We start from the raw sequence: 14098 nt of genomic DNA, 5'->3' as shown, positions 1-14098 counted from the left end.
GACTCTGCGCGGATTTTTAGTGAGAGGGCTGGTTTTTTTGAAGAAAAAAGACTAAGGGTTTTTTCAGGATTTCCCCTGTTATCGAATATAAGGGTTAGGGTATACGAGGGGGTCCCTACAAGTTATTCTAGGGTTTTTTGGATAGAAATACGGAGGATTTTTTCAGGAGTTTCTCCCTGCTTATTTCCTAAGGATCGGGGTTTGGGAGCGGGGAGAGAGTTTTATCGAGTAATTCTATGGGGTTTTCAGGTGCGTTTTTTGGAGAAAAAGAGTTTTTTCAGCAAGTTTTTTATGTTGGGAGCAGCGGTGCGTTTATGCTCGGGGAGATCGCGAGACTTTTTTCTTTTTGCGATTCTGAGTTTGATTTTAAATCTCCTTGTTCGGATTAAACAAATGCATATAAAATTAAATAAAGTGTTCCCCAAAGGCATGCACCCTGTATGTCTGGCCATACTGAACGTTACAAAAGCACAAGTTTAACTAAGCACATTTATACTGGTTTAACATGTTTTCACACACACAAAAGGCACGGTCCCAGAAACACACAGGCCCGATGCAGAGAGAGAGGCGCGCTCCCGCGGGCGCGCGCCCCTGGGCGCTCATGCGCTGACCCACCAGTAGATGGCGTTTTTTAAGCATAAAAAAGTAAAAACTTTTTTAATAGCTTAAAAATAAAAGAATGCTATTTGATATAAAATAAATCTTTCCAAATAATCAATTAGTTGTTTTTGAGGGGAGAAAAAGCAAGGAGCTATGAAGTAGCATATTTTGGATGAATATCATAATTTTATGAATATCATAATTTTTATGAAAATCATATTTTTTATGAATATCATATTTTTATGAATATCATATTTTTAATTACTTCCGTTATTACTTCCGTTATTACTTCCGGAGCTCATGAATAATTCATTAGAACCTATCACTCAAAAAGCTCATGAATAATTTGACATAAGGGGCCTAATATCCTCTCTGAGGCTGTTACCTTACACTGTTAATCAGCTTGAGATGACTGTTGTTGTCTGTTGAGAATTGTCACTTATAAATAAAGTTACATTGAATGGATGTAAATGGATAGATGTTATTGTGACAAAGAGAAAATGATTGTTGACAGATGGATTGTTGGTTTGTGTGTCTGCAGTCTGTCGGGCTGTCTGATCACAGAGGAAGGCTGTACTTCTCTGGCCTCAGCTCTGAGCTCCAACCCCTCCCATCTGAGAGAGCTGGACCTGAGCTACAATCATCCAGATGACTCAGGAATGAAGCTGCTGTCGGCTGGACTGAAGGATCCAGGCTGGAGACTGGACACTCTCAGGTATGGAGAGAATGTCTGATAGAGGAGGAAGAGCTAGAAACATTTCCTGTGTCCTTCACTCACTTCCTGTTTGTTTCCTGCAGATGAGACATGACCAATCACACATGCAGGAATATTTTCAGGGACAGACACACTAGTCCAGCTGGATAGTACATGGATATTCATGTAGGGGTCTCCAAGGAGTCTGTTTGCAGGAACATTAATGGTAACTGATAAGTCACGTTGAGAGTTTCATTAAAAGTAGACCTATAGTTAGGTCCATAAATATTTGGATAGAGACAACATTTTGTAACTTTAGATAGACAGGTGTACCTGAGATAGTGGCCACTGTGTACCTAATAAAGTGTGAGCCATTTGTATGTTTCCCATGCTGTATGTCCACAGTGACAGTCAGTGACACTGACAGAAGGATGAAACAAGGCTGTGAATCATTTCAGTCTGTGTGTGTGACAAAGAGGCAGACAGGAGCAGCTAACATTTGGAAATGGAAGCTTAAATACTGGAAACTGTTATAGGCTAATGCTGCTAATGGGCTGTGTTAAAATCAATATTTCATTCTCACTCTGTTGTTTGACAACAATAACAGAAAAATATGTACTTGAGAACACACTTATTATAAATTCAGCTGTGAATGTAGAGTTTGTCAGAATACATCATGGTCACACAAATCCTTAGCAGAGCAAAGTGGCATTAGCTGCTAATAATTATTCACCCATAATTAGAATAAGCCACTAATGGCGTCCTACTTAGCATTAACTCTTCACAAAGTTAAAATTGAATGAAAAATAGTGTTAGTATTAGCTACTCATATTGTTTAAAAGTAAAAAAAAAACATTGTTAGCATAAGCAGATAATGTTAATTCACCTCAAATTAGTATTAGCTAATAACGGCAACTTACTTAGCATTACCTGGTCACTTTGTTATAAAGCAAAAAATATGGTATTAGCATTAGCTGCCAATTCCTCATCACCTAAAATTAGCATTAGCCACTAATGGCAGTCTACTTAGCATTAACTCGCTTGCTTGTATCCTTTGAAAAACATCTCAGCAATTTTTTTTGGAACTTTCAACTCATATTAGCCCCGATGTTTGGGCGTAAATAACAAAACCAGTCAACAGTCCTAGCTGTAAATCCTACACCTGAATATGGCAAACTATCTCCAACAAGTGAAACATTTTTGAGTCTATAGACTCAAAAATGTTCACACAGTTCTATAACGATAAGACCTCTGTCGGTCACATCCAAAAAATGAAAAAACACTCAGATGTACCACCTCTTGTTTCGACGTCTGTGGGGGTACATTGCCAGACGTTGGTCAACAAGATCAACCCCACCCATGTGTTGATTGTAAAGGGCCACAGAGAAGGGCTTTTGGATCATCATCATCTTTTTTTCCTTCTTGACCCATCTGTTGGTAACATCTTCAGGGGATTGGCCAGCACAGGACGAGATCATGTGGATGACAGAACTGTCGAACCATATAGCCTGTCATATAGCCTGAGGTTCCTGCTCTCACCTATACCTTCACTCCCTGGACTTATCACTGGACTTATCACTGAACTCACCATCACTGCACTCATCAATGAAATCATCATCACTGGAGCTGGATGGAATTTCCTAGACTATTCTCTTGCTGCCTTATTCTTTGCTGCATTTGAAGTCTACAAAATATGATAAAATAATTATTATAGTAACTCAAACTACAGCTGATCTGCACAAAAATATATATTTTAAATGAGTAGCTTATAAATTTAACAATTATATGCTTACTTATAACCAAAACAGTCCCAAGAAGCAGTGAAGCAATTTATGACTTATGTTAAAAAAATATAGTGGGTAATGCATGATGTCCACCTCATTGGACACATGGTTAATCGTAGTTTTCTACATATTAGACATACCAGTTTCTTATTCCAAACAGGTAATATCCTTCCCTAGATGTTACTGCATATCATCATATTTTTTTTTACCTGTTGGGCTCTTTTAACATAGAAGGATTGACAGGATATGCCAGCAGTGGTCAGCAGGGGTGACAGTTTGTCTGCCATCTTTGATTCAGAGGAAATTTACTTGCAGTTGCACTAACTGAACACTGAATTGACCTCAATGGAGCATGGCAGCAGAGAGCACTCTAGAGGCTAATATGCAGTTCCACTATAGAAACCAATGCATTAAAGAGATATGTACGTTTTAGTAGCTGTCCACTCCAGTGACCACTATGCATCAGAGGGCTAGATGAAAACATAAACACACCATCTGCAGTGAAAGGCAAAAGGAGCCGTCCACAAAAAAAGGCAAATTCCACTTGCTAATAATTTTCTATGCCAAATATTTCAGCAAAATATTTCTATACCTCAGCGCATTGAAATAAAACTAATAAGATGGCGGCTGGACCAAAATTCTTGGCCACGCCCCCTCCCGTGACATCACGCTCCAAAGTTAGCATAAGCTAATAACAGTAGCCTACCTACTTAGCATTAGCTGCTTACATTTTTATAAAGCAAGGGACAATGGTATTAGCATTAGCTACTAATTATTATTTTCTTTATCTCAAATTAGCATTAGCTGCGAATGGCAGCCTTCTTAGCATTTGTTGCTCACATCGCTTAAACCCACAGGAAAATATGTCAGTGTTAAATGCTAATTCACATCAAAATGGCATTTGCTGTAACGGCAGCCTACTTAGCATTAGCTGCTCACATTGTTATAAATTAAGGGACAACGGTAATAGCATTTGCTGCTAATATATTTTAACCTTAAATTAGCATTAGCTGCTAATGGCAGCCTACTTAGCATTAACTCCTCACATTGTCATGATGCAAGTGAAAAGGGTGTAAGTGTTAGCTATTGAGATAGTTAAAAAGGAAGGGGAAACGGTGTTAGCGTTAGCATATAATGCTTATTCACATCAAATTAGTGCAGTTTGCGGCTAATACTAATCAGTAACTGTAGCCTGAAAACACTTCAAATAAAGCGTATAGTTAAACTGAGAGTGATTGTCGTTGGACAAAATGTGTTTTGCTGCTAATCATCCACAGCAATACAATCAGCATAGTAATAATAGGCTGCTGTTAGCTAGCATTAGGGTAAGTAAGTAAGTAAGTAAGTAAAATTTATTTATATAGCACTTTTCACAGATAAAAATCACAAAGTGCTTTACAACACAGGAAATGGGAATATAAAAACAATATAACAGTAAATAAAACAATGTAAAACAATAAAACTATAAAAACAGCATAAGAAGAAATTAATCAAATGCTTTTCTAAATAAAAATGTCTTCAGCTGTTTCTTAAAAGAATCAATGGAGTCCGTGCAGCGAAGAGACAGTGGGAGAGAATTCCAAAACCGTGGTGCCACAGTCTGAAAGGCCCGATCACCACGAGTTTTAAAACGAGTGCGCGGTACCACCAGCAGTCTCTGATCTAATGACCTTAAAGCCCGAGAAGATGTATGTGGTTTCAGCAGGTCAGATAAATATTGAGGAGCCTGACCATGTAGGGCCCTAAATGTTAGAACTAAAATTTTAAAATGAAACCTAAAATTTACAGGCAACCAGTGAAGGGAGGCCAAGACTGGAGTGATATGCGATCTTCTCTTGGTGCCTGTTAAGAGTCGTGCTGCAGCATTCTGCACAGGCTGAAGACGATTTAAGACTGATTTGTTAAAACAAGTAAAAAGGCCATTACAATAGTCTAAATGAGAAGAAATAAAAGCATGAATAATCATCTCAAGTTCAAGCTTTGATACCATTAGTCTGAGTTTAGAAATATTCCGTAAATGATAAAAACAGTTTCGGACCAGCTGCTTAGAATGCTGCTCGAGCGACATCGAGCTGTCAAATATGACACCGAGATTTCTAAGGCTTGATTTTACATAAGGGTCTAAGAAGCTGATATGCTGTCTAATTTCTGTGACCATGTGGTCTGGAGCAGGGGTGTTGGGGTGAGGGAGGCCTCTTTCTGTGACTGACTAGAGGATTCACACCAATCAGATGACAATATTCACATGACTCCCACTCCTTGAAGTGTATTTGTGAAAATGTGGGACTGTTCCTTTATCAGTGTCTAACAGTATGTATATGAGAGCCATGTCAAGAGAGAGTTTTGATATGTGAGAGATTTGTGATGTTTAGCGTGTTTCGAGGCTACAGTTAGTGTGTTGTTTAGTCGTTTAGTCGTTTTGTGTGTCAGTTCTACTAGTGAACGTCACAGTTTCTGCCTTAAAGCCAGATTGCAGATTGCAGTGTAAACGGTGTCTCCACATGAAAAACAGGAGTGATCCACATCCTGCCGTGAGACCTGCAGGTTTATCCCTGTGCTGTTCTCCTCAGTCTTATACTGGACTTAAACTATTTTTTGCAGTGGCACAAATCATTTGTGTGGCTTCTTATTTGATGCAGAACACCTGATTGTTCTGTAAATAGTTTGAAATGCTTATATAAAAACCACCTGACGCCTCGGCTGCATTTTTAGGGAAATAGTTTCAGAGTTGTTGTTTGCAAAACTTGTGCATCATTTTTTAAAACGTTCAATTTCTGTTTTCATTTCAAGTTCCGAAAATGATTGGTTAAACATGTTTGTGGTTTCCACAGTAAAAAAGATATGGTGTTGATGAATGTGTCAGAACTAATCCAAAGATATAACCCTGTGCAGTCTGGAGAAATGGCATCATCCAGTCTGTCCTGTTTCCATCAATCACTGTCTGGTTGGCCTCAGTCATGAAGCCTGACGGGGCCAGACAATAAGGTCTTTAGAGAGGCTCATCTGTGCTGTCTTTCCTCCATCCAGGACCTGTAAAGGTCCAGAATGAGGGACAAACACATCTCTACAGACCTTTTGCATCATGGAGATAAACTGTTCACATTTCTTCCTTCAGGCAGACGATACAGAGTGTTGTTAACAAATAAACAGACACCACAGACAATTCATTCCCCCGGGCTTTCACTTTGATGAACACTGTGAATGTTCATGTGTATGAGAGCCATGTGATGTTCATGTGTGCATGCTGACTGTGCTGCTCTGACCCCTCCTCCTTTCAGGGTGGAGCCTGCTGGAGTCCGATGGTTGAGACCAGGTCTGAGGAAGTGTAAGTGTGTTTTTAATGGGATTCATGAAAACAAAGCAGCACACATTCAACCATCTTCATCATGTCAGGAGTCATCATCAAAGTGTCAATCAATGAACAGATGATGGATCAATAACTGCAGCTGGATTGTGTTTGTTCTCTCCATCAGATTCCTGTCAACTCACAATCGACACAAACACAGTGAACACAAACCTCCAACTGTCTGACAACAACAGGAAGGTGACACATGTGGAGGAGGTTCAGTCATATCCTGATCATCCAGACAGATTTGATGTTTGGCCTCAGCTGCTGTGTAGGAATGGTCTGACTGGTCGCTGTTACTGGGAGGTCGAGTGGAGAGGAAACGTTGATATATCAGTGAGTTACAGAAGCATCAGAAGACGAAGAAACAGTAAAGACTTGGTGATTGAGTTTAATTATCAGTCCTGGAGTCTGAGGTGCTCTGATGATGGTCCTCAGTTTGTCTATCACAATAACAATGAAACATCCATCTTTTCCTCCTTCTCCTCCTCCTCCTCCTCCTCCTCTGTCTCTAACAGAGCAGCAGTGTATGTGGACTGTCCTGCTGGCACTCTGTCCTTCTACAGAGTCTCCTCTGACACTCTGATCCACCTCCACACCTTCAACACCACATTCACTCAAACTCTTTATCCTGGGTTTTGGCTCTGGTCTCCTGGTGCCTCAGTGTCCCTGTGCTGAGTGTAAAGAGTGTCTCCTGTTAGAGAAAGTCTGACTGTTGAACAGATAGTTCAGTCTGTACATGTCTGTCTCTTTCACTCACAAACACGTTTTCACATTCATGGATTCAATCAGTTGATGTTTGAAACTCTCATCCTGGTGAAGAATCTGCTGGGATTTGGTGACAGACATTAGATTTGCTTTGATTTGCTTTGAGAAGCTGTTTCATTGTTTTTCTTTATAAATCAAAGACTCCATGTTTTTTCTTTCATCATGTGACCTCTGCTCTTCCATCTCTGTGTGTATCAGGATCAGAGATGGGCAGTAACGCGTTACTTGTAACCCGTTACTGTAATCTGATTACTTTTTTCAAGTAACGAGTAATGTAAGGGATTACTATTGCAAAAACGGTAATTAGATTACCGTTACTTTCACGTAGGAACGCTGCGTTACTGCGTTACTAAAACCGTGATTTTTTGCGAGAATGTCTCATGACAGTGACGTAAGCGAGTGCGACGTTCGTGACAACAGCTGTGTGCAGATCATAATATATCGAGTGCGGGAGAGAGTATAGCATGCAGCGTTTAAAGCGTGGAAGTACTGACCTTATTTTGAGTTTGATTCCATAAAAAGTGACAAAAACATTAGTGTCCGTTGTGCGTGGGAAGAAAACTTCTTTTTACAGTGAAAAAACCCCCTAAACTTCCAAGCAAGCACCGAGTGCGCTACGACTGTAATGTGAAATTCACAGAGAAACTCGCGGAGTCTTCAACTGACCGCTGTGGCACACCTGCACCAGGGTAAACCTCCGCCTAACCTACTCCTTCTTTACAGGTGAAAATAGAGCAACAGGACCGCTAGTCTTTGATTTTATTTATTTTCTGCTGTGTTTTACTTTCATCTATTTGAAAGAGTGAGTGTAAACACAAAAAATATTTTATTTTATGTCCTGGAATGTGCAGAAAATAGGTTTAAATGTTAAACAAATTTCTTCCAGTCAGAGAATGTTGCATATAATTAAGTTTTTGCTTGATGCATAAAGTTAAAAGATTTAAAGTTTAAAGTTTTAAAAAGAGACGTTTCCATTTGATTACATTTTGTATGATGGATTATGCAGAAAAAGTAGAATTGGGCTGAAAGATCTATCGCTTTATCACCTATTCAGGTTGTAAATCGTGTTTTAAAAAGTAACTAAGTAACTAAGTAACTAATTACTTTTGAAAATAAGTAATCAGTAAAGTAACGGGATTACATTTTGGGGAAGTAATCAGTAATTAGTAACTGATTACTTTTTTCAAGTAACTTGACCGACACTGATCAGGATACATTTAGTTCATAATACACAGAAAAATCAGAGTTATTACCTGTAATAAATGTGAAAGATTCCTGCAGTGATAACCAGGCAGGACTGAAACACATCCAAGCTGTCACCACGGTAACAGCACCGCCCATCCACAGGTGAGGGGAGGAGCAAAAAGAGGGACTTTCACCATTTTATACTAAAAACACTCGACTAATGTTTCTAATATGAAACAAATAAGCCCACATTAATGTGAGCATTTATTAAATAATAATAATGATGATTTCCTCCTGATCTCATTTCCATAGCAGAGAAAACTGTGGTGTATATTGAGGTGGAGGGTGTGGTCTATGGCTCAGGTGTAGAGTGAGGGTGGGGTGCACCACAGCAGCATGCTGGGACTGCTGAGGGTGGAGGAGGGAGTGATGATGACATCAGAGCAAAGCAGTCAGCAGCACAGAGACCAGTGAACACACAGTCTGTTCATCTTTGCATAGATACAATATATAGCACAATATTGAATGACAGAGACACGCTGTGTGAGCTTCCACAGATACACTGACGTCAGCATCCAGAGTCCTCCTGCTGCTCCCCCCTCAGAGCCCCGTGATCAGCACCAACACATTCAGTTAGATGACAGAGTCCAGCTGCAGCTAGAATCAGCTCTGTGAACAACAGCACAGCGTCAGTGTTTCACACTCAGTGAAAGGAGGAAACAGCAGAAGAACACCATGTGTGCTACGTTTCCCAGGACACACTACAAACTGCACAAATACAGCACGTGGAAGGACCTGGAGCTGCATTTAAAGAGAAAAGACAGCGTGATGTCCTGTATGGACAGGTGGAAGGAACCAAGTCCTCAGCTGAAACACTCGTGTTTGTCCACAGACAGGAAACACAGCAGGAAACAAAGAAGCTCATGGATAACACACTTCCTGTCAGTCACAATGAGGCTGAAGCCAAACACAGAAAGGTGTTTTTGTCCAGATGAGCCCAGAGAAGAAACACGAGTGTTCACAGACATCAGAAGCTCAGAGAGGTGAAACATGAGGTTGGAGTCCTCGTCAGCATCCAGAAGAGCTGCTGTGAAACCCTGAGTACTCATGACAGACTCTGATGGCACAAACACATCATGATTCAAACATGAAGACAAACATGGAGCTCCTGATCCTCCTGCATGAGAACAAGCTGACATGAGCGCTGTGTCTGAGAGTGTCTCCCTGTCACAGTGACAAGAACACAGCTGCTGCTCACAGTCATTAAACTGACCTGAGGTCAGCTGCTAGCACGTCTCTGTGCTCCTTACATATGACCCATGTGACCTCACATCAGTGCTGTGGATGACTGTAGTCATAGAAGAGTAGAGCTGTAGCAGGTGGTGTGAGGAGGAGGAGGAGGTGGTGTATTCTAGTTAACGCAGTACTGAAACACTCCAGCAGAGGGCGCTGTTAAGTCCTTATTGTAACACAGTTACTGTGTGCAGTTATACTTCATACATAATCTGCACTTATTTCCATCAGACATGCTGTCAGTAAATGATTGGTTTCTATTGATTCTACTTCCTGTTGACTAGTTTGATGACAGTGAAACAATCACAGCTGATTGTGTGATGATGTCACTGTTACATTCAGTGTGTGTGACATCATGTTAGTGCAGCTGATAACAGCCTGGTTCTGTTAGAAACACATGAACGTGTCCATAGATCAGTGTGTGTTTAACATGAGAGCTTCAGCCCTGCTGATGTGTTCAATAAAGACATGCAGGAAAACTGATGAGACTCTGAAATAACTCTTTATATTTATAATGTAACTCTGCATCAAAAGAACAACAAAGGATCCCAGACAGCTTTATGTGAACAAAGACCATGTTTCTGTGTTTCTAACAGTTTGACATTATTAGTAAACAGACTGCAGTGAACAGGATTTATAAAGAGCTTATATATAAAGATATGACAGCTGTTTGTTGATCACTCTGTGTTTGGACCTGATCAGTCCAGCTGTTTACTTGAAATATGTTCATTTACCTGTGACGTTATATTTATGTTCTTGTCTCTGTTAAAAAAAACACATTTTAATGTCCCTCAGATTTTTCTCCCAGATGAATAAATATAAAAATGACACAAACTGACTGCAGCTACTTTTTGTCCTTTCTGTCAGAAACCTTCATGTGACTCATGAGAGACACGTTTCAGCTGTTTGTGACAGATCAGAGGCCAACAAGTCATTTCTAACACTTTCCATCATTGTTTAGCACAAACACATGTTGACACAGCAGCGGGGCCGCAGTGAGAGTCAGAGCCAGGAGATAAAAACTCCTGTTTGACCACAGCCTCACTTTGTTCCTGCAAACACTTCCTGTTGTTGACTGGGTGGAGTCAGGAAGCCAGCGAGGCCCTGCAGGACTGAGACTGCAGACTGGGACGTGCTCTGTGATGGAGATCAACAGCATCACTGACTGTTTCTGTGAGGACACCATCATCCCAGCAGGGCTGTTTCCCAACAACAAGCCTGGACCATCAGAGACCTGAAGCTGCTGCTGAATGAAAGAAGAGGATCTTCAGGTCTGGAACAAGGACGAGCTGAGAGTGTTAATAACGTTACTAATGTTCAGCTACACTTTACTAGGTCACATCTGTGACACACGTCACTTAAATAAAGAAGGAAATATTGGCTCTGTTTTATCTGCTGGGCCCAAAAGTGACTCCCCGTATTTAAACTGCTATGAATAACTTGTTGGTCTATAATATGTGAAACATGTGTCAAATGTCTCCATCATGAAAGATATCAGGTCATCTTGAGCCACAAAAACATTCCTATCATGAGGTAGAAGCTGGAATCAGTTTGTTGCAGAGGGACGTTTATATATCCCATATTTATCCAGTTAAAGTCACATTGAAATTCAAAAATGTCTTTTCAAGAGTCGTCTGTCCAAGAGGAGCAGAAACAAATATAACAACAGTTATTTAAGCTGTTTTAAAGGCCACAAAGGAGCAGATTGGTTATAATGCAGCTGCTTCAGAGGAATAAAGATGAAACACTGGTTTTATTTCATGTGTAACACCTTTCAATCATGTGTTGACTAAAGTCTATTGACCAGTATAAGTAAAGACATCACACACACACACATGGAAACACTGAAACCTGTTTTTGGTGCAGCAGCGGTCCCAGCTGCTCGCCTTTATCTAGACTGGGTCGGCTGCTTATCTCAATATAATCAATGTTTAAAGTTCTCAGTGTTTCTGTGTTGCTTCGTATAGGATCTCCCAGCATCATCACTGTGCTGTCCAATCATTGTGTGCTAGGTTACCCTTATAGTGCGATGTGTGTTTGCAGAAAGAGAAGCATGTGTGTCAAATATAAGCACAGAACAGAAAAAGCTGCCAGTTTCTTCTATTTAGAGTCAAGTTAGTGTTTTGTGTCTTTGTTTGAGGCCTAATGTCAAGCAGAGGTGTGTGTAACTGCACTGCTCTGTTATATGTGTGAAATGTGTGCTTCAGCATCATCTTCGTCACTGCTGATTCCTTTGTGTCATCATGTGTTGAGAAGAGAGAACAGTTATAACGGAGGAGCAACAGGAAGCCCTGAAATCTGCATCAACAAGGAAGTGTTGGCTCACCAGTGATCCCAGCAGAGCCACTGGTTTGGCTCCAGTTGTTCTAGATTCAATGATGTTGTTCCTACAGATACATGTTAGCATCTTTATTGTAGTAAAGTCTTGTAATGTGAAGCTAGAAAAAAGGCAGCAAACAGCTCCATGATCTGATCTTAATGATGTTGTTTTTATTTCTGTCTTTCAGAACTGGATTGAAACTATCAAAGGTCTAAAAACAGCCTCAACCCTCCCAAAGACAAACTTTACACACGTCATCTTTCAGCTACAATCTTTGTTGCAGGGATCTTCTGCCAAACAAGGCTGAGAGAAGATTTCTTACAGCTGTCATGTTGATGCTGTTTCAATCTTTGGGCAAACACACTCATATATTAGGGCTGATATCAGGGCTGCACAAGTTCTTTGTGATCATGAATAATAGAAGTGTGCCTGTTGAAGATCATGTTTGCTACATGATTATATGTCCTGTTATTGTTCTGTATTATATTCAGCTTTCAGCATCCTTTCCCAGCCCCTGTTACACCATCCATACAAAGCCAATCTGACTGTGAGCCAATGTGTTTGATAGTTTGTGTTGGATCAATAGATTTGACAGACTTGGTTCTCATCCAGAGGGAAACAGTCCAAATTCAGATCTAATGAAATGATGGAGGCTGTTTCCTACCACGGTGCTAATGTGTGACTAACAAGGCTCATGGTCTCCAGCAGACAAGCGCCTGGAATGAGGTGAACTGAGTGTTGCTTTGGTGGGTCTGTGCCCACGTCATGCATCAGGATTCATATTGGCAATAGTTCATATCTCTGTTCTTTAGCCTTCATCACAAAGCTGTGAAGGAAAAACAAACATCTACCAGGATTTGATGGATGCAAAGTCCACTGAGCTCTTTGTCATTTACAAACTTGTCCAACCAACAAGAGCACAGATGAAAAACACAGTGACACTTAAAGGATTTTGCCATATATGAGCATAGATTACTTTCATATAGATTTGCAATGCAGGCTTTTGGTGAGCCGCTGGGTTGTGTCTAATAATCATCTCAGCATTTTACAATAGAATAGCTCTTTATTAGCTCTTCATTTATTGTTATTGGACATGAAACAAGGAAGCTGTGTTTCTCATTGGATGTTAGTTTCATGTTCATCAGGATCATTTTCTAAAGAGCTGATATTTAGACCATTTACTGCACTGGCTGCACATTCTGTCTACATTTCTCTGTATGTGCTGTGTTTGTCTTTCATATTTCTCCATATTGACACAAACAGTGAACAGCAGTAGATCTACTCTTCATCTGTTTTAGGCCCAGTGAAAGATCTGAAGCAGAAATGGTGTCATTAGGAGAAGAAGAACGGCGAGGAGGCAGCAGCTCTTAAAGATGAAACACAGCAACTTAGCCCTGAGCTCAGAGAGCTTCACATGAAAAAGCTCCTCAAGCAGATCATGTCAGAGGTTTGTCATCAACAGGAGGAACTGTTCATATCATAGAATGAAGGATGCTGTCAGCTGGATGAAGAAGGTTATTTAATGGCAAACGTTCACATTGAAGTCAAATTGTTGTGGTGTTGAACAGATTCATGGACTGATTGTCTCCAGAATGTTAGAAGAGCTTCAATGAATCATTAGAAACAACTTACAGCTGCACAGTTGTGTCAAACACATCTTTGTGTCATTTTTGTGTTTCTACATGTGACACACGTCTAAAACATGCACACAATTTGAAGACAAACAGGGATCATTTGTTCCCACAGCCAGATGCTGAGAGCCATTTCCTTGTAGTCCTGTGTCTATATATATGTAGCATTAGATGTTATTGGAATGATTGTCAGCTTTGATAGTTTCATGTATGTTTAGCTGGACGGCTGTTTGATCCTCCACATGTTTAAAGGTGTCCAGTCCTGAGACACTGGGGGTGGAAACAGCTGTGATGTCATTGGACTGTCACAAAGACAGAAGTGCATGAAGTGAGCAGCCAAGGAGCCGCTGATGTTTTGGATTCAACAGCATTTGAAAGGTTGACACAGACACATTTGCACATAGAAAGCTGAATTTGTCATATGCCACAGTGAACTCACTGTTCAGTGTTTTTCAGGAAGCTTCTTAACTGCCTCTG

General features: G+C 40.4%; 1 protein-coding gene across 1 annotated transcript in view; it reads left to right on the top strand.

The window, feature by feature from the left end:
- The window catches only part of LOC134624179 (NACHT, LRR and PYD domains-containing protein 12-like), a 463420-nt gene extending 456318 nt beyond the window's left edge, over window positions 1–7102 (top strand). Inside the window, exon 11 of the mRNA XM_065470091.1 lies at window positions 6552–7102. Coding sequence (XP_065326163.1) covers window positions 6552–7102 — 551 coding nt within the window. The remainder of the gene's footprint in view (window positions 1–6551) is intronic.
- Window positions 7103–14098: the final 6996 nt, after the last annotated feature.

Source organism: Pelmatolapia mariae, linkage group LG3_W (genome assembly GCF_036321145.2).
Source record: "Pelmatolapia mariae isolate MD_Pm_ZW linkage group LG3_W, Pm_UMD_F_2, whole genome shotgun sequence".
Lineage (NCBI taxonomy): Eukaryota > Metazoa > Chordata > Actinopteri > Cichliformes > Cichlidae > Pelmatolapia > Pelmatolapia mariae.
The sequence above is the reverse complement of the archived record's forward strand: the minus strand, read 5'-3'. Positions and strand labels throughout refer to the sequence as shown.